Here is a 23,928-nt window from a genome sequence, read left to right as displayed (position 1 = left end):
ACAGTCTCTTAAGTACAGTGTACAAAACACAATTTTTACATGCTGTACAGAAAGCAACTGTGGAAAAAAATCGGCTACCTGGACCTGGACTCTGGACATATATTTCTGTCCGATATACATTTATTACTTTGTCTGCAATTAGCTGGAATTGCCTGTTTGAATTATGATATGTCCCAAGTTAACTAACTATAAGTTTGAACTTACGAACTAAAACATTGCTTGTTTTCTCTGTAAAAAGGTGATTCTTTGCAATCTTTCGTTAATTTTTTTGTAGTTTTTTGTCAAGCAAAATGGCACAATACAAAGGGGCAGCAAGCGAGGGTAACCGTGCAATGCACATGCAAAAGAGGCGCGACAAAGCAAAAGAACAACTTGAAGAAATGAAGGCCAAAATTGTCAATGTAAGATGTCTTGTGCTTGAAGTTATAAAGCTGTTTTGATGTATGTACACAGTGTGATTTGTTTTTAGGAAAATGCAATTAAATCAAACATTCACAACAAATTTTCTGCCCATTATGATGCAGTTGAAGCTCAACTTAAATCCAGTACTGTTGGTAAGTGCATTAGACCCAGTCTGCAGAGTGTGGCAGCTGCATGCACGATTTTTTCTGGAAAAAAAATTTGCACACCAAGTTTTGCGGTTTGCACGCAAAAATTTTGCACCAAAGGCATTTAATTTGCCTGTCTTGACCTCTTTTACTTGCTTTGTGCCTGCTAAAATAGGTATTGCACGCAAACTTGCGGGTCGTGCACACGCGAGATCTCGTCGGGAACTGCCATGTTCTGCAGACTGGCATTAGACAATGTTCAAGAAAATGATGCTAAATATGCCTGATACATAATTAGTTTGTACAAGAAAACTAGTTAATGACTCCAATTTTAAACAATAAACTTTCTTCTTTCCTAACAAAATGATAGGCTTGCAATTTACAACCCCAATTAATCAAAATATATACACGATTACCTAGTATACAATTAACTAGATTTGTCTGTGCAGCGTTGAAGTATAATGATGAAATAGATGGCCCAAATAGGCTAAAAAGATGACATCAATGTTGATGGCATTAGCATTTGCAGACATGTGCAAAGTTTGCATGATGTTGTGTTTGAAAGTTCACCGCTCAACACCATATGTCGCAGAAGCAGCATATAATTTCCATGGAACGAAAAGTCATGCTTGCAAACGTCCATTACCTAATGCTTAGCCAAACCAAAGTACCAAAATGATGGTTTGAAAGCATGCGACCGCTACACATGTTTGAACAATAAAGCATGTCCCTTTTCATGTCTATTTGGGCCATTATTTCCATCATCAAACTTATGTACAAATCTCCTCATGCTGTATTGTCCTTTTAAAACAATTAATCATTAATCTACTTAAGGTCTTCTGACTTTGGATGAAATGAGGGAACGGCAGGAAAGCTTAGTACAGCTTCGTGAAAAGCAAATTGTCACCACTGATAAAGCGAAATTGTAAGTTTATCCTTAATCATATCATATTAAATACACAGAAAATCCTGGTTAAATGCATATCTAGTTTTTAAAGGTTATTAACTTGAAAAAGTATTTGTAACAAACAAAATATGTGATTGCCTTTGATTCACTTTTGCCAAACTGTTACAGTGTTACCTTGTGTATATATAAGAAAACTTATGGTGGAGTACTGTTGTGTGATGTTAACTCTTTCTTTTACTGTTTAACACAATTTTTGAATCCTATTTCTTATGCGTTCTTGAGTACTGTTTGGTCCGCAGAAGAGTTGTTTGTCGATTTATGATTATTTCATTGAATTTCAGGGAAGCCAAAGCTACAAAGTTAAAGAAAGAGAAGCAGGCCAAGCGACAAGCAGCTCTCTCCTTTAATCTTGATGATGATGGGGATGAAGATGTTGTTGAAGAAGAGGAAGAAGGTAAATTGTTTTTATTTTGAGAAATAATTTGTCTCTGGTTCATGTTTTGGAACTGTTTGATAAAAGTCCGCCAATCATAGTAGGAAGAGTCAATAAAAAGGGATACAAATTTTGCAAAAGTTTTTAGTTTTTGGCATACCATTGTCTTAAAATCCATGCACAAAACATGCCTTATATGCACAAAACACTCTGCTTTCTCTCTATTATTGATATCTGCTGGCACTAACCACTATTATTAGGAAAAACATTGGCACGCGAGGTCATTAACACATGGAAATAACAAGTAAATTCCCATGCATCGCCTAAAAGGTTGCCAACCCCTGGTCTAATAAAGCAACTTCATTGCACATAAACTTAAAGTCTATTTTTTACTTTCAGTTGTTGTTGTAAAGAAACTGAAGAAGAATCCTGACGTTGACACAAGTTTTCTTCCAGATCGTGACCGAGAGGTTGGTTGCCATTATTTACAAATTAGCACCAAGAACTTTTCAGTTTAATTGTCCCGGCAAGTTTTGTTTTTTGATCAGGCACAAGAGATGGAACTAAAAGATAAGCTGAGAAAAGACTGGATGGCTAAACAAGATAAACTTAAAAGTAAGTTTACTAATGATTGTGGTTAATGCAATAGTTCCAATTAGGGATGTGCCAAAACTGCAAATGTTCTGTTTGGTCGAGCACCAAGCATATCACGTCAATCACCAGCGATGTGTTAAGCTGTACAGACCCCAGAAAAAAACAATATTTCAACATCCGACACATTTATTAAAACATAAACAGTCATTTTTGTTCTTGGGCACCCTTTCGAACACTAGTTTCATATAAATAGGCAACAATATGCAAATTTAATGCTATGGTCAGTTTGTGCAACTGCTAGGCCGAGCATCGAAAATAGCGATGCTCGGTACCGAGTTCTCGGGTTCTGGCTTGGCTCAGTCCATGCCTAGTCCCAATCTAAATTGGCATTTTAATGCAATTTTTAACAAAAGGACAACAGCAATGAAACAATTACCAAGCAGAAATAGCCACACAGTGTTAAAATGTTATGGGGTGCAAAACAGTGAAGGGCACAATTGGTACATAATGGCTGAATTCACCATATTAAAAAGCGGTATGTGACCAGCTTACAAGAAAGTGAGGTTGAGGCATTGTGTGTAAACACAACTGAGGCACCAGTCTAGGGGAATCTAAAAACGTGCCACCCATTTTAGGGCAATAATTTAAAAGCATATCCAAATTTAATTCAAACTGAGTTTTATGATGGCTTTTAAATTTATTACATTTGCAACCTTTTTTAAGGCCTTGAAAAAGATTTCCACTGTGAATAGGAGAATAGGATTGGGTATTCTGAATTTATTTCATTTTTTGGAACATTTTTCTATGCTATTCTGAAGTGCCGTTTCTTGTGATGTATTGTTGAGTACTCATAAAATGTTTTTGTGTTTTAGATGAAGAAATTGAGATTACCTACAGTTACTGGGACGGGTCTGGGCATAGAAGAAAAGTTAAGGTATTTTACTTTTTTCATGACACTATTACTGTTTACATCCAGCGTTTGTGACCTGTGAGTTAATCAAAAAATATGTGAGTTCTAAAGATTTCTTAATAAATTGTTTTTATTACCTGTTTAGATGAAGAAAGGCAACAGCGTTCAACAATTCCTTATCAAGTGTCTCGAACAGCTGCGACAAGACTTCAGTGAGCTTAAAAGCACAGGCAAGGCATTTTTCTCCTATTAAACCCACCCACGTACACATTGGTTCCAAAGTTGTGTATTTTTCACAGGGGTGGAGCACCTTATGTATGTCAAAGAGGACCTCATTATTCCCCACCACTATACATTTTACGATTTCATAATGACGAAGGCAAGAGGAAAGAGTGGGCCTTTATTCAGCTTTGACGTACATGATGACGTTAGGCTTGTCGGTGACGCAACAATCGAAAAAGACGAGGTATATTGTATTGATGTTTTTTCATAGTTAAGGTCCTTAGACTGTTTTCACTTTAATTAAAGGATCAAATAAAACGATAGTTTTTGAATCACTTTGTCTTCGTCAGTCGCATGCTGGTAAGGTGGTTTTACGTCACTGGTACGAACGAAATAAACACATTTTCCCTGCAAGTCGATGGGAACCATTTGACCCTGAAAGAAAATGGGACAAATATACGGTAAGATGTGATGGACTTTGCTTAACTAAATTACAAACATAAATGTTCGCTACGCTTTTGACCGTCTTTGCTAGTAATTCTTAAGCAGTAGTTTTGATGATCATGGTACTGGTATATCAAGAATGTGACATTTACGTTCTTGCTGTAATGAAACTGTATTTCTTTTTTGATGACAGGCTAGGCTACTACAAAGCACAGCTTTACAAAATATTTTGTTTGCAGATCAAGTAGTCGTCTCGGAATTTTCCTTTTTTATGTCTGTGGCCGTTTTCAAAGCTGGTGTCCAGAAGATAATTTCGTGCCTACTGCCTACAAATAAACTGATTTTGTACAATTGTTTTTACGTGTGTGCCAATTTTGTTTCGTTATTTAATGAAATTGTCAAAAGGAAATGGACTTGGGATTAATCATAATCCCCATGCAGATGTATAAAAACAGGTTTTTGCGACAAAGCTTCGTTAAAAAACAAAACAAACAAAATATATTCCTCAATATATGCGAACTCAAAAGCCCTAAATATCAAATAGTTGACAACTAAAAATAAAAACCGCAGTTCGCTTTGATTCTATCCGACTTTTGTAACTTGGTGGTTATTTCAAATACAGACCTAAAAACACCGCTGGTAAATTTAAACCTAGGATGTAAATCCCCCGCTTGCTTGTTGAATTAATTAAAAAAACAGGGAGTGCAGAACCCCAGGTTTATAGTATTGCGCTTTGCCAAAATAATCACGATGTGGTAATAACTTGGCTCTTCCGTATTTTTTATTTCAATCATTTGTCCATCACACAAACAACACATAAAAAAATCGCTGAAGCGTTGCAAAAAATGAAGTGGAGACAAGAACGATTGAATTGTGGATTAACTTGTGTTACAAAATGTATAAAGTTGCGCACAATATCATGGTAAACTCAGTTTTTTCGTTTAAGATATTTGACAAACGGTAACGCACAAGTGATTTTTCACTTTAGCAAAGATTCTTGAATTTTTATTTGTTACGGCGTCTTTTTCATCACGCCACGCATAAAGCATGATAAAAGGAAAACTTTTGGTTTATTGGTAAGTGTAATTGTCAACACTTTGTTTGGAAACATAAGTGCGTTGCGCGTATGCCTTTAATAACAACAGCTTATTTTAAAGCTTGTGTGTAGAAGAAAACTCTGCAAGACATTTCATAGAGTACCCCTGGCGTTATGACGTTCATATCGATAAATATTAAGTTTAATATACGCATATTAAAAACTGAACATTTTTTTTCAAACGTTTGTGTGCTGAAAAGCTTTAAAAGCGTAGAATATTGTGTCAAAATTTCAGTATCATATCTTTTTTACTTTAAGAGCAATAGCGATTGTTGACCAGTTTCACTCTGGTACTTTGTAAGCACTTTTACACAACTTTATTTTCTTTTTACTAAAGTTATTTTGTAGCACGAGTGTACCTCTGTGCATTATATATATATATAGAAGTCCTGGCCTCGCATTGGCAGCACCATGTGAAAGTTGTTTACACAGTTAATACCACAACCACTATGGATTAACAAGAAACGGAACCGTGTTTTGCAATGACCACCCCATCTGGGATTACTAACATCTCTTCTACCACTCTTGGATTGGCAAAATGTGAAAAGCTAGCATCCTTACCATGTGAGAGCTTGAACAGTTCCGCATCTTGCTTTGGAACTACTATTCCTAATACAGCAACTTCGTTTGAACTTGCTGGTGATGCCAGTACGTTGGTTGAGGCCCAGGATAGATTACTTCTTTGGTCAGGTATGTTTCCTTAATATATGTTTTTATACCTGTTCAAAAATGCCAGTTTAAGAAACCAGAATCTCATTTTTTTATACCTGCTGTTTGTTTGTTTCCTTTTTTACTCAGCAGCCGAAACTATGCTTTGAGTTATTCTGCAAACTTAACTTATTTGAGTTGTTAAGTTTCTTACTTAATTCTTTCTCAAATGTATACAATCATTACTGTAGTTGACTTCTGTGACTCAACCTTTCTTAGTTAAGACATGCCATCTTGTATTAACTCTTGTTTTTTTGTCAACAGGCTTAAGAGCTGTCCCAAGATGTTGGGATGTAATTCAGCCTCTCTTGTGTTCAGTCTACTATCCAACATGTGAAAACAACAAGATTACTTTGCCTGACAGGTATACATATGTAAACTATTGTATACATAAACCCATAGGCGTCGATTTAGGGGTGACCGGGGTGACATGTCTCCCCTCCTGAAAAAACAGGGGTGACAACATATGTATTGTCTCCCCTGTTTTTGTTTAAAATAAAGTATTGCCAGAAAGGCTACATACACGTCTATACCGTAAAGTAGTTGAAACCGGCTGTTTGTAAGATTGAAGGTCACAATCAATGACAAACGCAAGTGTCTCGTGGTTTGTTATGCAACGTAACAATGGTTGCAGTTACAATCGGCATTGTTATGTGATTGTTTTATTCCCAGTACTGGCTGGTTGTTCAAGTATCTTATATTTGCTTTATGTTAACTGCAGGAATGACTAGTCAAACAAATATTATAGGCATTTTTGCAGCCAAAATGCAAGCAACCCTCGAATAAGACGTTGCCAGTTTAATGTTGAGTTGTTTAAAAATCGTCACATACAATGTAAATGAACATCTTGAACAATGTTTACTTAATTCCTGTGGCAACTTCACTATCTGTCTGTGCGGAAGTTTGCTATATCTGCAAACTTTGTTTCGTTTGTTTAACCCAGGGGTCACCAAACTACGGCCCACATTTTTTTTGGATTCATAGGATTACAACGCCCAAAATAGACCACAACCAATTTGTTACGTCACAGACGAGACTACAAGTGTTAATTGTGCGCGAACAATTGCATTCTTTTGTTACTTGTGACGTAATATACAAGCATTGCTCGTTAGTTGATGCTAACTATACAATTTAACAGTCGGATCACCAGATTTTAAATGGGATTGTAGAAAGACCATATTTTGGCCCACCTATGAAAATTGCATCGCGGGCTAAGTATGGAAAGACGGCGCTAGAACATGTTAACTATGCGGCTCGCGCGAATCGTTATTACAGTTATCCGGCCCGCAGTGTAAAACGTTTAGTGACCCCTGGTTTAACCGAATAAGGGTCATAACTTAGATTGTGCGGTCGCCAGGGCAACGGAGCAGTTAACGCACCTGCTTTGTGTTCCTAAGATTGTGGGTTTTAAGGGCTGATGGATGTTTCCAAAACATGGAAAGGTCTCCCCTAAAATTTTGCAAATAATTAAAAAATCGACGCCTATGCATAAACCTGCTGCATTGTAGTAAGGTTCCATGGTTTCATTCTTACTTCATTGAAGAAATACCTTGTCATATGCTTTTATGTTGTTCAATTTTTCTACGGAGCAAACTAAACTCAAAATTAATTTTCCCGAAAGCCTGTGGATTTTTGTTGAAGGTCTAAATTTTATTTACAAACATGACATATTTGTAGCTTTTGTTTTAGATCTTTATGCTTGGAGACCCGTAGTCCCTGTCGCATAGTTGAACTTGAACATGGATGGCCAGAATTTCTTGAATGTGACAACAATGATGTTTTTAATGATGGCTGTCAGGTATGTTAATTAGGTCTTGTGTTTTTGAGAAAAATTATTTTTGACAAAAAAGTATATATATATATATACTAAAAGATAAAAAGGACAGTTTTCTTGGTTGTGTCATTGACTGATTTATGTTTTCAAGCTTATTACTCAATTTAATGTATTGACTGGGGGGATCCTTTGACTTTTGTGGCATTATGAAAAAATGCGGTGAATCTGTATTAGTTGTTCTATTGCTACACTGTTTTTTTGATAAATTGGTCCCAACCTTGGTGCTCTGGATGGTTAAATCTAGGCAATGTCTTGTTTTCGTAGCTTTTGTAAAGAAAAGGTTAAATAACAAGTATTTGGCATAACTTGATGATTATTATGCCACTGACACAGTAAAAGACAGAGATGTTTTGCAATGATGCGGTTCAATCTCATGGTGAAAGTTGTTAATGACACCCTCATGTGTTGTGTATGCCCAGAAATGATTGTAGATACATATTGCTGTAACTAAGTACTAGCACCAGGCCAGAGTGCAATGTTTGCCTGTCTCTATCTTAAAATATTACTGTTTTTCCACAAAATTCATTTCGTTGCAATTTCAGATCAACAGACTGCAGTTTAACAAATCTGATTGTGAGCTACCATTGATTGCGACCACCAACAAGGCTTCATACTATGATGGAGTAGAGGGTTGTGGGCTGCAGTGTATGAATCCACTCTTTAACCAGACACAACATGATGAAATTCACGCATTTATAGCAGGCTGGGCATCTGTTGCCTGCCTGTGCACCTTCTTTGCTATGGTAAGTCTTAGTAAGTACTGCTATCATGTAAAAATAGTGTATCTGTTTATGACAGATCAAATTCACGTGAAAAGAATTGTTACTGAAGGGTTTCATGTATGAAATATCAAAGACTATGCCTTTGATGTTTTTTTACGGCTTATTTTGTGAACACCGACCCCACAAAACTGAATTATTGAGCTTTGTAAGATTGGTAGATACATACTTTGTACATACAATCCCAATCTTACAAGTTAAGATGTTCTTTTGCATGTGTAAAATTGTTTTAATGATAGTTTGTCACTAAATTACAACAGATACTGTAATACTGTAGCAATAAAATAATATATGGTAAGGCCTAGAACTCTAAATGTAAGATTTGTAACAGTTACATTTCTAGAATTTAATATCACCCACATCAAGAAAACATATTTTGCCCCCAAAGTTCCTTTGCGACATATCAGCTATTGTGGTTGAAATTCTTGGCACATATGCCCTCTTTGTGTCATGCTCAGTCAGGCGTGTTATCAAGATTGATGACAGGGCAGAGAGAAATTAAGTTTTGTCTGTCAGCGGTGAAATGGAGTGACTGATGATCTTCATCTCACATGTATTTTGCCCAAGGGCATAAATGCTGCGTTTTCCTGGTGCTCAATACTTTTTTTTGGTGAACTTTTCTGGGTTGAATGCATATGGTTGTTGTTAAAAACAATCTTTACATATTTATGTCTTAACCTGTTAAATGTTCAAATTACTTTTTCCCTTGATCAATTTTTTTTTTTTAGAGATGCATTTAAGGCAGAGTCCTAATAACTGGTTCAAAAATGAATAAACAAATGTGACTTTAAAGAACACTTTTTTCAAATTTGTAACTGATCCTGCAAATGAAGGTTTTTCCTAGGCCAAATATGTTGGCAGTTATGCCTTTGGGTATGGTTATTGATGTCTTTACACTAAGCATAGGTTTTTGTGACCTGTACCTTGCACAAATAAAAAAACGAAATGCACAAATGTTCAGCATGCTCTTTACTTTATTGACTATTCTATTCAGCAGTGTGGTCCTCAACTCTCTTTCTTATTTAATCCCTGGCAGATTATATGTAACATCTTAGTAGTCAAGGGTTCACCCATGTTTTTGTTTCAACACACTTATACAACTTTTTTAACCAAAACTTAGTACTAAAGCATATCAAAATCATGTGTGAAAACAGTCATCTAATGGCTTATTTCTGGTCAATATTTCTAAAGAAAAGCAAATTATGACCGTTATTTGGGCCTGTTTTATTCTTTTTTGTTTTGGATATTTTTGCTTTATTAATAAAAATTAAAACCATCCTAAGCGGTTAACAATATATTGGTTCAAAATAGTGAGAATTCTTTTAGTTGTGTGTGAAAATAGCAGTGGTTTTGCTATCCCACTTTTATTGTCCACTGCAAAAATGTTTTTGCTTAGGGAGGAATTATTTCCCTCTGGTTTCCTGCTAAGAGTGCTGACCTGATTTTTGTAACATGACACCAGGGCCACTTTAACTTTACTGGCTCTGTGACTTGAAACAATTTAACAACACTAGTACCTTGGCGACCAGCTGCTAACAGTGATCTCACACAAACATTATGACGTCACAAACAGAATTAATCACTATTACGCCAAATTGTCATGAAACTATAATTGGGCAACAATTTATAGCCTTGGGAAATAAAAAAATAACGCTACGAAACGAAGTCAAAGAGTAGATGGTTTTATAGTCACAAAAACAGGCGACCCAATAGATTTTACAGGCAACCCAACTTTGGGTCGCAACCCATAGGTTGGGAAACACTGCTCTATATAACTGCTAACATCAGTAGTAAATAAAAGGAAAAAAACAACAGTAACTTGCTTGTTGATGCAGTTTGGACCAGCCGGTTAAGCTAAAACAATTTTGTGGTTTTAGACGCTGAGAAACCTTGATTTTTTCGAATAATGTTACACTCATGTGATGTTTTTGTTTTAGCTTTCCTTTTTCATCGACTGGAAGAATTCAAGCAAATATCCAGCAAGGATCATTTTTTATATCAATCTCTGCTTTTTCCTGGGAAGTATCGGATGGCTTGCCCAATTTTTTGACGATGCTCGCGATGAGATTGTCTGTCGTCGAGATGGAACCATGAGACTCGGCGAACCAGTGTAAGGACTAAATCTTTTATCAAATTTTATTGTTTGGATCATTTTAGTGGCAAACAGACATTTTATTTCTAAGAAAGTGAACACAGTCTCAACCTTATACAGATTGTGTACTGCCTGATGACTTATTCTACCCCTGCATACCACCTAAACCTTGTTTGAACGCATATACCAAGAGATAGGCCTATTTCTCTAAGCTAAATGTTTTAATATTAGTTAGATAAATTACTGCCCGAAAACAGTGTGTTATAAAAAAACTAACCAAACATTACTGTTTGGACTATTATACTTTTCGAACACTGTCTGTCCATGTTAAAAATTGATAATTTTGACTATTATTCTTTGTAAAATCATAATTTTATTTCTTAAATTGTATTGATTTTGAAAGTATTTTAAACAGTATTATTGTATTTCTAAACCAACCCATGCCCTTGTTACAAGATTCTTTTTGGCATACCCAAAAAAATATGTGGCTAAGACTAAAAAGTCATGAATGAACAAATGCGGTTTGTCTGCTATCCATGTTGCAACACCACATCTTCTTGTGTGGGCAGTTTTGTTTTGACTGTGCACAAGCGAGGTTTGACTGTGATGGTTCAGTGGTTAGCGTTGTAGCTCATGCTAAGCTGAAAGTGCTATCTTTCAACAATCAGTAAAAAGTGTCTTTGTTTCATTTCAAGAAAAAAATCTGCAATGTTTTTGCTGCAAACCTTAGCTTGACCCTTTCTGTTTAATCAACTTTGCCTGCCGGTTTGAGACACGGACCATTAAACACAGACTCTGCAGATTTCTGGGTTTTCGAATTCTTTTGTTTATTTGTTTAATGCCAGCATTGACATTTTAAAAAAGTGATTTTATGGCCAGCGGAAATAATGGGTCCAATTTATGCTGTATATATATGATATTGTGTAATACTCAAAAGTTTATGTGCTTTATTATCAAGCTTTAGCTGTCATCATCAGTGATTTATTATTATGTTTAAGCAAAAATGTCACTTTTATGGAAAATTTGAACCAGTTTAATTATATGGAAATATATATAGGAAAATAAAATTCATGCCAATTATTTTGCGTAAATCGATGTTTTGACATTTGCCTTTGAATAGTTTCTAGTGAATGAATGTTAAAACAGTGAGATGTTTTACAAAAAAAAGACTTGATTATATTTTTTTCTCCAATATATATTCAAAATTGTGCACTGTGTACAAAAGAGGTAAAAATTTAGAAAAAAGTTAATGTTTACTTCTTGTAAACCTTTTTCCAGAACCCATGATTTGCTTATATCGTTAGCACATATGCATATTACATACAAAAATATAGCAAAGCTTCTTTTATCTGTGAATAGTTGACCAGTTTAGTTTCAGTACTAATTTTAACTAATCCAATTACTTTTATTGCAGAGGTACTGGGGAATCCCCCTCATGTGTGATCATATTTGTGCTGGTGTATTATTTCCTTATGGCGGGAATAACATGGTTCGATATCCTATCCTACTCTTGGTATCTATTGTTCCAGTCTCTCAAAGAAGGGAACCACAAAGATCCACTTAAAGATAAGGTATTTCTGCTTAACATCAGCAACTTAGCACAATGTAACTGTGATGACTATAGTTATTATGGGTCCCCTTCCCTGAAGGGGACACATATTGATTTTACTCAAATTGTTTTTTTTTATTTCTTTTTTCTTCCTTTTTTTCTTCCCAAAGTTTGTCCGACTCGTTTTTCTATCAAATGTTTGATGGATTTGGCTGAAATTTACACAGATGGTAGATATATTCATGTAGATGTGCATCCCACTTTGTTTTTGTTGATAACCCCAGTATTTACCCCGCTAGCCCCCTAATATGGGTGAGTTTTAAACAGTGTCAGAATTGGCTGAAATTTGGATTTCTTTTATAGTATGCCATTTATAGGTGTCGATTGTTGTGTTCAACCCTGTAGTCCTAACATTTACCCCACAAGCCCCTAAAGTGTAAAACGTATTTGTATGTTGCTCGTTGGTGGGTTGCTTGGTGGACGTTTTTGCGCCATGGCATTTAGGGGCTTGTTAACAGCCCTATGACGTCAGAAACATTAACAGTTGTTGCTTAAAACACCTCTAGTGGTCAAAATTTTAAACATTGGCGGATTGGGCTGAAATTTTGCAGTACTATTGATTGAGTCATTGTGGTTTTTATATATTTTTTAGTTTGTGTGTCGAACCCAATTAGTTACCCTACTAGCCCCCTAAAATGGGTCAGTTTTTTAAAACGTTATGTAGGACATACTTCAAACAATATCTGGGGTGAATCTAATTTTATAGTTTGTATTCTACATAGTATTAATATTTAAGCCCAGTGCCGATCACTGTGTTTTACCTCACAACACCCGACTTTCTCATGGTTATCTCTTGAATTGCATTATTTTCAACTTTGCATGTGTGGGGACCCCTGAGTTTTTGCCTGCAGAAACGACTAAGGTTATAAAAGACGATGGCTAATATGGGACCCAATACAAAATAAGCATAGGAAATATATTAATGTTTGAAAATAGGTTATAGTGTAAATGCAACAACAAAATGTGCTAAGCCATCTTTCTAGTTAGAAATTTATATTATGATCAAGATTGCTGGAATTATGGAACATTCGGTAGACCATTACTGGCTTGACGATACCTATATTTGTATGATTTTGTTTTAAAAATGGCTATGTAAGTTTAATAGTTGGCAACCATGGTTTAGCCAGAACCCGAAAAAGTTTAGCACAGGAAAATACGGATAATTGCATACCACTTAGTTAAATGTTCCAGTTACGTGCATAAGGATTGTGAATCCCAGGACCATTATTTGTCAAGAAATAGCTCTATCTAACCACATATTCTAGTTAATTGTATTAAATGCTCGGCAAATTTTTTGTTTAGGCGAAATGTTTTGAAAATGCTTTATGCCCAACTAAGATAGTAAGTAAATTACACTAGATATATTGTCTCTTAGAAAAGTAATGCTCTCAAAATCATTCATCCATTTATTCCTACATTGTAGTGGTTGAAATATTACATGAAACTTAAATAGGTAGACATAGTCATGTAGATGTGTCATTTGTTTCATTTGACCTGACCGTTGACCCCAATAGCCACAATGGTTATGGTTACCCCACTAAACATGCTTTAAATTGGTAAATAAACTGTATTTCAAATATTTTGCATCCTAACTTCAACTCAACAGATTGTTTACGTGGTATTTTGTTGTTTTTGTGCACAGGAACGCAAGTTTCATCTCATATCGTGGTCAGTCCCATTTATTTTGATGTTGATCTGTTTAGCTGTATCAGAAATTGATGGGGACTCTATGAGTGGGATATGTTTTGTTGGATACAAACATCATTGGTATGAAAATTTACAAATAATTTTAATTTTGCTTGTTTGTTGCAAATAATTGAGTTTGAAACAGATGTGGTTGGTTTAGGCATCAATAAAATATGTAGCAAAACCTGAAACCAGTTAAAATGTTGCATACCCCTACTTTAACATGTACCTGTTTGCTAAAGTGTGCTGTAAAAAAAACAGTTTGTTAATTAAACCAGTTTATTCTTAACAAAATTTCTGTGTTTTTGTTTGCACCAGGCTAATTAATATTATATGTAATAGAAGTTAAATTAGGGATTTCAAATTACTGCAAAAAAAATTAAGGACACTAATGCAAATGCATGTTGGATAAAAATACACACTTTTTTTCAAATGTTGAAGTTAAAAATATACAAAATAAAAAAAAATTGGAGAGTTTTGATAAATATATTGGTGCCAATTCTATGACACACGGGACAATGAACTCCCGGCGGAGTAGAATGTTTTGGACCTTTTATCTGTCCCGGAGCTGATGTAGCCTTCTAAATTTTTGTCCAGGTATCGCTTGGGATTACTTCTACTTCCAGTTGGTGTTGTTTTGATCATTGGTGGCTTTTTTCTCTGCCGTGGTTTGGTGATCCTTTTCTCCATAAGAACAGGACACAGTGGTTTACTTAACGACAAATCTCTCTCAAAAATTACTTGGACCATGATTCGAATTGGTAAGCACATACAATACGACTTAATACATTGTGTTTATTTGGATAGCTACATTGAACTTTGAAAAAAAGATTTTAGTGTGGTCAGACTAAGTGTTAAGCAGCCTTTGTAAAGGGCTGTAACCAGGGTTGCCAACGCATTCTTATTTCTAAGATCCTTGTTTTGGAAAAATGTATTGTCCTTATTTGTAAGAAATGTCCTTGTTTTTGACTTGATTCCTTCTTTGTTTCATTTTTAACAACTACAAGTCAAATCCCAGCTACAAGCAAAAGTAAACCTAGACCTAAACTGTCGTGAGATGCACAAAGTATTTACTACGAACAGAAGTTGCTTATACAGATCGTTTCCGCCAAAAAAATTGTGATGTGTCATGGCTCGTATAAATGCAAAGATTTATTCAAAAGCTTATTTTTTGACTGTCCTTATTTTGGGGCCCATGTCGATAGCAAACGTGGTTGTAACTGATTGAAATAATAAGGTATAAATGTAAATTAAATATTGTATTGATGTTTATGTTTTGCAGGAGTGTTTACAGTACTTGCCTTTATATTTGTGTTCGTCACTTTTGCTGTTCATGTTTACGATTTCACAAACCAAGCAGCGTGGGATCGCAGTTTCCGTGAATACATTAAGTAAGATTTTTTTATGTGTCCTTGTTATACAACCTTAATAGATTCTCTATGAAGTAAACTGTCTCAATGTATTTTAATGACAACCTAAATCTAAGGTGTGTCTAAATCATTTACTTCAAGCAAAAGTCAAACAAGCCAATATATTTGTATAGAACAGGGGTCGGCAACCCCTTGCATACATGCCAAGGTTGGCACGTGAGGTGGTTTTTCATGGCACGCCAACCGATTTGCGTGTTTATATTAAAGTAAAAATTTAACCTGTTACACTGCTTGTTTATAGTTTTTATCGTATCATTGATATAAAATTGAGCCTTACATGCACAAAACACTCTATAATAAAGCTTTCTCTTTATTATTGATATCTGCTAGCACGAACCACTATTATTTAGAAAAACTTTGGCACGCGAGGTCATTAACACATGGAAATAACAAGTAAATTGGCATGCGTCGCCTAAAAGGTTGCCGACCCCTAATTTAGACAAACGTTGGCACGTACGTTCATTAACACACGGAAATAACAAGTAAATTGGCACGCGTCGCCTAAAAGGTTCCTGACCCCTGGTATAGAACATGACGTTTCAACTGTAACTTGTGTCATTCTCAATTGAAATATATGTAAAAAATGAATATAAATGCAAACAGGCTTTGACTCATTTAAATGCAAACAGGCTTTGACTCATTTTTCTCCAATCATTAACTAAAACATTCTATGTTGTCTTTTTTAGATGTGAAGCAAATGTGACAGTCCTTCAGCAATTAAGTGGGTCCCCTCCTCTCACTTGCAACCTGAAAAACCAACCCAGCATTAGTGTAATAAAACTGAACCTCATTGCTCTTTTCGGAACTGGGATTGTAATGAGTGCTTGGGTTTGGACCAGAGCCTCATTTGCTAACTGGAGGAGAGCTTGGTTTAAGTAAGTCTATATCTTTCCTGGTTCTGTTTAAAAAATTTAACATAGAAAGAGGCTTGGAATAGACTAATATACAAGTATAAGCTTTTTTCATTACAATGAGCAAAAGAGCAGTAGTTCTCAACCGCCGGTCGTCGTACCGGTGCCGGTCTGCGTCAACTTTCGTACCGGTGCCGGTGTGCGTCAATGAAACAGACAGCACCAAACTTCTCATTAAATTGATTTTTCATACTTTTGAATTGCATATTTTTGTCGTAATTGCATTTTGGGTTGATTTTGAAAGTCCACCGGTCCGCAAAATTTGTTTAGAAAGTTTACCGGCCCGCAAACTTTAAAGGGTTGAGAACCACTGAAATAGAATATTGATGGCAGATTTTTTCTCACCTATCACAATTTGGCTTTCAAATCAGTACTGTATTTTTTTTTAAATATTTTTTTTCTTTTTTTCGCGTACTGATTCCTATGAAATATATTCAATATTGGATATGCGAAGGGTCCATTTTATTTAATAGTGTATTGCCAAAATCTACATAATTGCTCAATAAGATTAACTGTTGCATTTTTTCAGATTAATTGGGAGAAGTGATGATGAAATGAAACGGATTCGTCATCGAAGCAGAATTATTGCTAAGGCCTTTGCACTGAGGAACATACTTAAGAAGGGCACATCTAAGTGAGTCATTGCTTCCATAAAAATTTGTTCAGGTTTACTAGTCAACTTGCCTAGCTCAAAAGGTTCCTTTCATAGATTCTGATCCCACCAAAGGCTAGATTTTGCTTGCCTATGCCTTGGCATATGGTAATTTTTGGATACTGAATAGGTTTCAGAGAGTGGGTTCTGTATAACACCTCTTGTAGCAATATGTTTTTCATACTATGTAGGCTTGCAGAACTGTATAATATATCTCAATAATTTTTTAGTACATCGTACAACAGAAAGACTTCAGTTGTATTATGTTAAAGAGAAATAACATGTCTTTATTCATCAGGGGCACCGAAAAAACTTTTTTTCAATTGCCACAACTGCAGTTGTACATGTCTGTTATTATAGATATCTTGAACTGTGAACAAGCACTTTATTATTATAAATGTGTGTGAAACTTTAGCAAAAATGTAAAATTAACAAACTAAAAATGAGTACTTTTTCTATCCTTGGCACCAGTAGAACGAAATATTAAAATACTGTAAAAATAATGAAACACTGTAAACATATTATAATCCTGCATCAACTGCTTAACATTGTTTAAGAATCGTTATATTTATTCAAACAGAAGCACTGCAAACTTTGATGAGGACAGTGACAACGGACCAGACATTGAATACAGTGAACATACCATGACACATCAAGACCCAGTTGACATGGACCTCGATATGCACAGTATGTCACAGGTAAGAATTTGAATGACAGTTATTTTGTAGGAGCCTTGTATTCTAATATGACAAACAAATGGGTGATGTATATGTGAAGTTATTATGGGTCCCCTTCCCTGAAGGGGACACATATTGTTTTTGTCTATATATATTTTTTTTTTTCTTTTTTTCTTTTTTCTTTTTTTCTTTCTAACGCAGATTTGTTCCCACGTTTTGGTCAACAAAGAATGGTTCAATCTTTTTCAAATTTACACACATTACAGATATTGGTCTAAAGATGGTCCATGTGAATTTTGACCCCGTTTGAACCCTCGGTTCACCCACAGCCCCCCAAAACGTGAAATTTTTAGCGCGGATTTGTTCCCACGTTTTGGTCAAGAAAGAATGGTTCAAACTTTTTCAAATTGACACACATAATAGGTATTGGTCTAAAGATGGTCCATGTGAATTTTGACCCCGTTTGAACCCTCGGTTCACCCACAGCACCCCAAAACGTGAAATTTTTAGCGCGGCTATTGTTCCCACGTTTTGGTCAAGAAAGAATGGTTCAAACTTTTTCAATTTTATACACATTACAGATATTGGTCTAAAGATGGTCCATGTGAATTTTGACCCCGTATGACCCAGAGATTCACCCACAGGCCCCCGAAACGTAAATGTGTCTAACGCTCGTTTGGTCAAGAAAGACACTGTAGGCAGAAGTACCAAGAGAGTAACTCACTGGTTTACGATAGCGGGAGGGCTCAGCTTGACGTCGGACAGACGTTTTACGAGACATCGTTTCAGTGATTAGAAATCAGCTGTTTTGCACAGCAATGCTATGTCGTTTTATTAAGTTATCACTCACATTTTTAGTTTTGGCGAAGGTTTTACACCTATGACGTGATTTAAGCCTAATAACCGTGCTTCGGTTTTGTATATGTCAAGAAAAACTTTGTTAATAAAAGTTAAGATGAAAAAATTAACTTGACTTTTTTGCCAAATAAATGTTTTTTTAAATGCTCGCTGTCAGGTTGGCCGCCGCATGATCACGGGTTACTTAAGGTCAACTAGTCGGTATTACAAACACAGCTCAGAACTTTCTTCATAACGTAGCGTTTTTTTAACAATCAATGTAGGAGTCAATACTCAAGGCATGTATAAATTAGGCTTAACAGTATTGTTGAACACGAATGACGGCGTGCTATTGAAAACGGTGTCAAAAGGTCAAACAGTCGTTTGGCGTGTGCACCCTGAGAGGTTACTACAGGTCAATGGTACTCATTTTGCGAAACAAAGTTAAATGAAAAACAATTTGTTATGTATACACTTGTAGCAAATTGCTTTTTAATTTAAAGTGTCTGTAACACAACTGTTACAGCTTTCTAAAAAAAATTGCCCGACCTTGGAGGACTATATCTGGGTTAAAGCAAGAGATTAGATTTAAGTCTTTGTTACGTTTTTTTAATGTTTTTGTAATTACATGAATAGTGCAAAAAGAATACGAACAATTTTTTTTATTGTTGGGTTAATGCTTTCTAAAAATTTGTCCTTAAGAATGTAAAAATCACCGCAACATTTGTTTACCGTAAATCTGCACAAACATGCGTGTGGGGACCCATTAGTTTTTGTTTACAAAAACAATCATATGTGTAGATCAAATGATGTGTATAGTAAATTGGTAAATATCGTATAGAATATATAAAATGGAAGTATATCAGAAAGCCACTCTTCTAGTTTTAAAATTATGTAATATTGCTAGAGACTGGTAAATGACAACTTGCTAATGGACATTTGTAAGTCAGTTTGGAAATGTTAAATATATGCAATGTACAAACGCCATTATCCATTTTTTCAGGAATCTTTAAGTCATCAAAACCTTTTTGAGTTACTAGTTTCTTTAAAAAAATGGCATTTAAAATTTTTTTTTTTTATTCGAATGGGGAACTGATGATATTTCATTCTACCTGAAATTGAGTGAGTGTTTCTCGTTTTTTACCGTGAAATTTAGCAAGCAGACATCTTTAATTTGCTCATATTAATTGTCAAACTACTTCAACATGAGGAAATTGGGCCACCAAAAAAGTTCTTATAGATCTAGTAGAGTAAACCCCCATTCCCTCCTGGACTATGCAGTTTGTGTTCCTGGGTCAGTAGAAGTAATTAGGAACACTATACACGAATCAGTTTATAAGTTCAATGACAAGAATAACATCTCAAATAGAGCATATTGCTTTTTACATCTGTTTGGGCCGATATTTTTGCCATTAAACCCCATAGTAATTTAAGTGACCAAGTAATGACTGTAGGGCTAAAATACAATTCAACATATCTATGCTAGACAAGTTTATCCTATATAACAGGATGTATCATCAAGCTGGATTCGAAATGTCCCAAAAATGGTGGTTAGGAGAGGAGGCCTTCTTCCGGAAGAGCGCTCTAAACTTGACAACCAGCACAACGTCACCTGGCAACAACCCAAGACGTCACAGAAAAGAGGACAGAAAAAGTCAGACAATGAGATTGAACCAGGCTTATGGGCTGTCGCACAATATGTAAGTAATGTGATTTTATGTTGCAGTATTGGTTTAAGCCCAGTGTTTTTTAACTTTTGGGTTTGGTATTTACTAGGGATGCGCCGAGCCGAGCCTGAACCCGAGTACTCGGTACCGAGCATCGCCTTTTTTGATGCTCGGTGCTCGGCCGAGCAGTTGCACAAACTGACCCGAGCATTAAATTTGCATATTCATGCCCTGCTAACATACGTAACTAGTGTTCGAAGGGGTGTCTATGAACAAAAACAAATAATTTTTCAAATGTAGTAGATGGGTGAAAAACGTGTACTTCTGATGCCTGTACAGCTTAATACACGGCTGGTGACGTAAGATACCTTCTTGTAGAGCTAAAACGTAGAAAGGGGATTTTTTGTGACGTCATAATACACCGAGCGTGCTCGGCCGAGCACCGAGCATTAACGTGAGATGCTCGGTGCTCGACCAAACAGAACATTTGCAGTTTTGGCACATCCCTAGTATTTACCCCTAAAAGGGTAATTTTACATGTTTGTGGGGTAGTTACATTGTGATATTTTTGTGACGTCATCTCTCTGTGACGTAATAGTTTGTAATTTCAGTTTTTTTAAGTAAGGGGTGAATAGCTTCATCTCGGAGCTAAGATGATAAAAAAGTGAAGAACCACTGGTTTATGCTGTATTTTTTTAATGAACCAAATATCTGTCAGCTAGTAATGTGAAAACTGCTGTTTTGTTGGTAAGTAAGGAGGGCATACTTGCTTCCACTTTTGATAGTGTTTTAATTTATTTTTCTGGCAGATTGATGGAAAAACGTTGAAGGAAGTAAAAGATGAAGAACCAGAGAAAAGAAAGCCTTCTTATACGGATGTAAGTTTCTGCTAAAAATTTTACTGTTTCAGAGCAGTGGTTCCTAACGTCTTGATAGCAACATTTAATACTCATTTTGTAAACAAAGTTATTAGGACCCTGCTTGGAGTTTACTCGCTATAGACCAGTGGTTCTCAAACTCGGTTTTCGGGGCCGCATGCGGCTCCCAACTACTTATTTTGCGGCTCGCACCAGACCTCAGAAAACCACCAAACATTGCTATTTTAGCTTTCAAAATCATCTTCTTTAGTGATTTTCTCAAGGTTTCGTTTTTTTGCGGTTCCCTACACACTTAAAAAATACCATTTGGCCCCGACAATAAAAAAGTTTGAGAACCACTGCTACAGACACTTGTTTATCATTTTTTCCAGCCTTGTTCGTTCTTTTTAAATCGCTATTCTTTTCGAATGATTAATTGGTTGTTCATTGTTACATGAACAAGTTTTGTTAAATATAAAAGTATGACTAAAAAATAACTTTACGTTTTGTCATTCAGAAATACAAGGACACTTATATTGGCACTTCCCCCTATCGTTACCCCATCAATCCGTCAGCGACGACCCTGTCTCACCCATGTTACCATGATAACCCAGCTCCTGTACATTATGCCCCACAATGCACACAAGGTAAGAAAATCAAACCTTTTAAATATACTAGGCTACCCTATACGGTAAAATATTTCAACGAACACGCCAGACCTCCAAAGGCTTGCCTAATCAAGCTAACTGTAATCATGGCACCGTTTTCAATTTTGCAACACCTGTCCAAGACTCTCTACTACAATATCATGACTTTAATAAAAGCCATAACTACCAAGTTGACATCCAAGTAGGAATACCGAACCGTATCTTCCCACTTCAGAATGTAACTGTCACGCCACAAGCCATCATTCGCACTTGCCCGGTACTTTCTATTACCCTGGCGGAGTGGCAGAAGCTGACACGATGCAGAAACCGAAGCTTAAAGGCATCCTACGCAATGCCAACCGTGCCAGTAACGACAGTATCCCGCACTGCCAGCCTTCGAAATCTGCCAACTTTACCACTTCATCATCCAAGAAAGCCAAGGAAATGTTCAACAATCCGCCTGTTCAAGACCACAACGCTCTGTATTATGATTTAGTGACAGGTGTCATACCTGCCAATGGTGCCAATAATGTTGGCTATGCTAAAGTGGCAGGTGCCATGCCCGCCAACAGTGCAACCAATGTTTACGATGATACAGTGTCATGTGCCACCCGCGCCCAAGGTGTCACCAATGCCTACCATGATAAAGTGTCAGGTGCCATCCGCGCCCAAGGTGTCACTAATGCCTTACAAGAAACAACGTCAGGTGCCACCGATTTCCGCAATGATCAATTAACAGGTGGCATACCTGCCGAAGGTGCTACAAATGTCTATAACGGTACAGTGACAGGTGCCACATCGTTTAGCGCTTCGAGTTTGGATTCGGATGACTTACGTAGCAGTACGTCACTTAACTCTATGGACCTGTAGAGGAAAGTTTTCCGTAACGGTATTTTTGAAATAACTGTACTTCATTAAGTTTCTGGTGTACTGTCCATATATTTTCTGTAACCCTTTGTTGTTCCATTGCATGTTTTTATTTTTGCAATTTTAACACAAAATCATAATGTACATTTTTTGTTACTGCTACATGCCGTCCATACGAAATGCAGTTTTTTGTCGTTTTGACTTTAAATCATTTTTTAAGCCAAAGCCGTAATTATCAAGTGACAACAGTTTTATTTCAAACCCTCATTTGGGTTTCCTAAAACTAATTTTTTAAGCAGTATATACCTTTGTTACCTAAAATCATTAGTTTTTTTAAAATCATGTTATTAGCGTTCTATGTAATTTTAGCAAGTCTTATGGTTGCCATTTAGTACTTTACCTGTTTACTATTACCAATTGCCTTTAAATTACTACCTACGTTTTTTACACAACGGTGCAGTATTTTGTATGCAACCCAATCATATATAAAACGAGAAGCATTTGTCTGACTATTTTCAAGCCCTAACTATCCTTCCAATATTGCCACTGCAAAGATTTTGCCTTTTTCGACCTCTATATGTATTCGTATGACAAAATTGCTCTTTTTTATTGGCGCAAGTGTAAAAAATTCCTCATGGTTTTATAAAACAATTAACAACTAAAATTTAGCACTGTTTCTATTTTGAGGGCATCAAAAATGTTTAAAGATCGAATTAATTGATAAAATTTGAGACTAATATTCAAAAAACGCAGACAGAAAAAGTTAGTATACGTAAAGGGAAGATATATTTGGTCGTAAATTTGTTCCATCGTGACTTGCGTCATTTATTGTTTTGTTATAATAAGAATGCAGTTGCGTGGGTCTTTTTATGCTTAAGTACAATGCAGTAGTTGTCGCTGCGTCAGAGTTGCAAAACGGAGCCCGAACCCGAAAGTACAAGCCCGAAACCCGGCCCAAACTAGATTTTGGGATGCCTGTTTAGTCCCGAAAGTTTGATTGACAGGTCTATACATACAAAAAATCCAAAATTCAGTCTTGAAACGGTCCGCAGTGCAAGAAAAAGATAGGCGTCCCCTGGTTTAATATACGAATTCAGCGAAATCGAAAATTCGGTTTAGGTGGACTGGATATGCGAGGAAGCACTCTTGCTAGTGTAGGCATGAGTCAGCAACCATTTTTGCAAAAAGCGAAATTTTATCGCAGACCTGCCTTGTAGCCTAAAACTGCAAATGTTCAGCAATGAGAAATTGATTACTCTTTAACCGATTTATCACCACTCTTAATAAATGAGTAATTTGAGGTTGTTTTATTCGGCCCGTCGGTTGTCGACCACCTAGGCATGCAAGCCATACTTCGCAGTTTTACCTCGCGACGTTTAACAAACATGCAAACAAATGCAATACATGATGTCGTAACTGAATGTAAGTTAGTGCAAGGATCACGTTTGCATAACACTATTTGCATACGCATACGTGACACTTAGCTACCAAATAAAAACAACAAACAAATAGGCTCTTTCA

At 36.1% G+C, this 23,928-nt stretch overlaps 2 protein-coding genes across 2 annotated transcripts; both read left to right on the top strand.

Moving 5' to 3' along the window:
- Nucleotides 1-209: 209 nt before the first annotated feature.
- On the top strand, nt 210-4,414 carry LOC145222811 (protein FAM50A-like). Its single transcript, XM_080089021.1, has 11 exons — nt 210-401; nt 470-554; nt 1,383-1,473; nt 1,797-1,909; nt 2,288-2,358; nt 2,437-2,503; nt 3,355-3,416; nt 3,538-3,622; nt 3,692-3,858; nt 3,965-4,075; nt 4,298-4,414. The coding sequence occupies exons 1-11, from the start codon at nt 291-293 to the stop codon at nt 4,304-4,306; spliced, it is 972 nt and encodes a 323-aa protein (XP_079945147.1). The 5' UTR covers nt 210-290; the 3' UTR covers nt 4,307-4,414.
- A 1,060-nt stretch (nt 4,415-5,474) lies between these two features.
- On the top strand, nt 5,475-23,307 carry LOC145222810 (protein smoothened-like). Its single transcript, XM_080089020.1, has 16 exons — nt 5,475-5,844; nt 6,127-6,226; nt 7,552-7,660; nt 8,239-8,439; nt 10,413-10,585; nt 11,982-12,138; nt 13,819-13,943; nt 14,460-14,623; nt 15,145-15,253; nt 15,979-16,167; nt 16,733-16,837; nt 17,436-17,553; nt 19,878-20,069; nt 20,846-20,914; nt 21,411-21,540; nt 21,776-23,307. The coding sequence occupies exons 1-16, from the start codon at nt 5,637-5,639 to the stop codon at nt 22,408-22,410; spliced, it is 2,784 nt and encodes a 927-aa protein (XP_079945146.1). The 5' UTR covers nt 5,475-5,636; the 3' UTR covers nt 22,411-23,307.
- The last annotated feature ends 621 nt before the right edge of the window (nt 23,308-23,928 follow it).

This window comes from Phallusia mammillata, chromosome 4, assembly GCF_965637545.1.
Source record: "Phallusia mammillata chromosome 4, kaPhaMamm4.hap1.1, whole genome shotgun sequence".
In the NCBI taxonomy this organism is placed as follows: domain Eukaryota; kingdom Metazoa; phylum Chordata; class Ascidiacea; order Phlebobranchia; family Ascidiidae; genus Phallusia; species Phallusia mammillata.
Note: the sequence above shows the minus strand (reverse complement) of the source record. Positions and strands in the feature narration are given on the sequence as shown.

Bases quoted from the DNA above. Each gene is read 5' to 3' on its own strand.
- LOC145222811 (XM_080089021.1), top strand. From the start codon at position 291: ATGGCACAATACAAAGGGGCAGCAAGCGAGGGTAACCGTGCAATGCAC. The intron at 3,623-3,691 runs GCAAGGCATTTT...TATTTTTCACAG, and splicing joins CAGTGAGCTTAAAAGCACAG to GGGTGGAGCACCTTATGTAT. The intron at 3,859-3,964 runs GTATATTGTATT...TGTCTTCGTCAG, and splicing joins CAACAATCGAAAAAGACGAG to TCGCATGCTGGTAAGGTGGT.
- LOC145222810 (XM_080089020.1), top strand. From the start codon at position 5,637: ATGACCACCCCATCTGGGATTACTAACATCTCTTCTACCACTCTTGGA. The intron at 13,944-14,459 runs GTATGAAAATTT...ATTTTTGTCCAG, and splicing joins GTTGGATACAAACATCATTG to GTATCGCTTGGGATTACTTC. The intron at 16,168-16,732 runs GTAAGTCTATAT...GCATTTTTTCAG, and splicing joins TGGAGGAGAGCTTGGTTTAA to ATTAATTGGGAGAAGTGATG.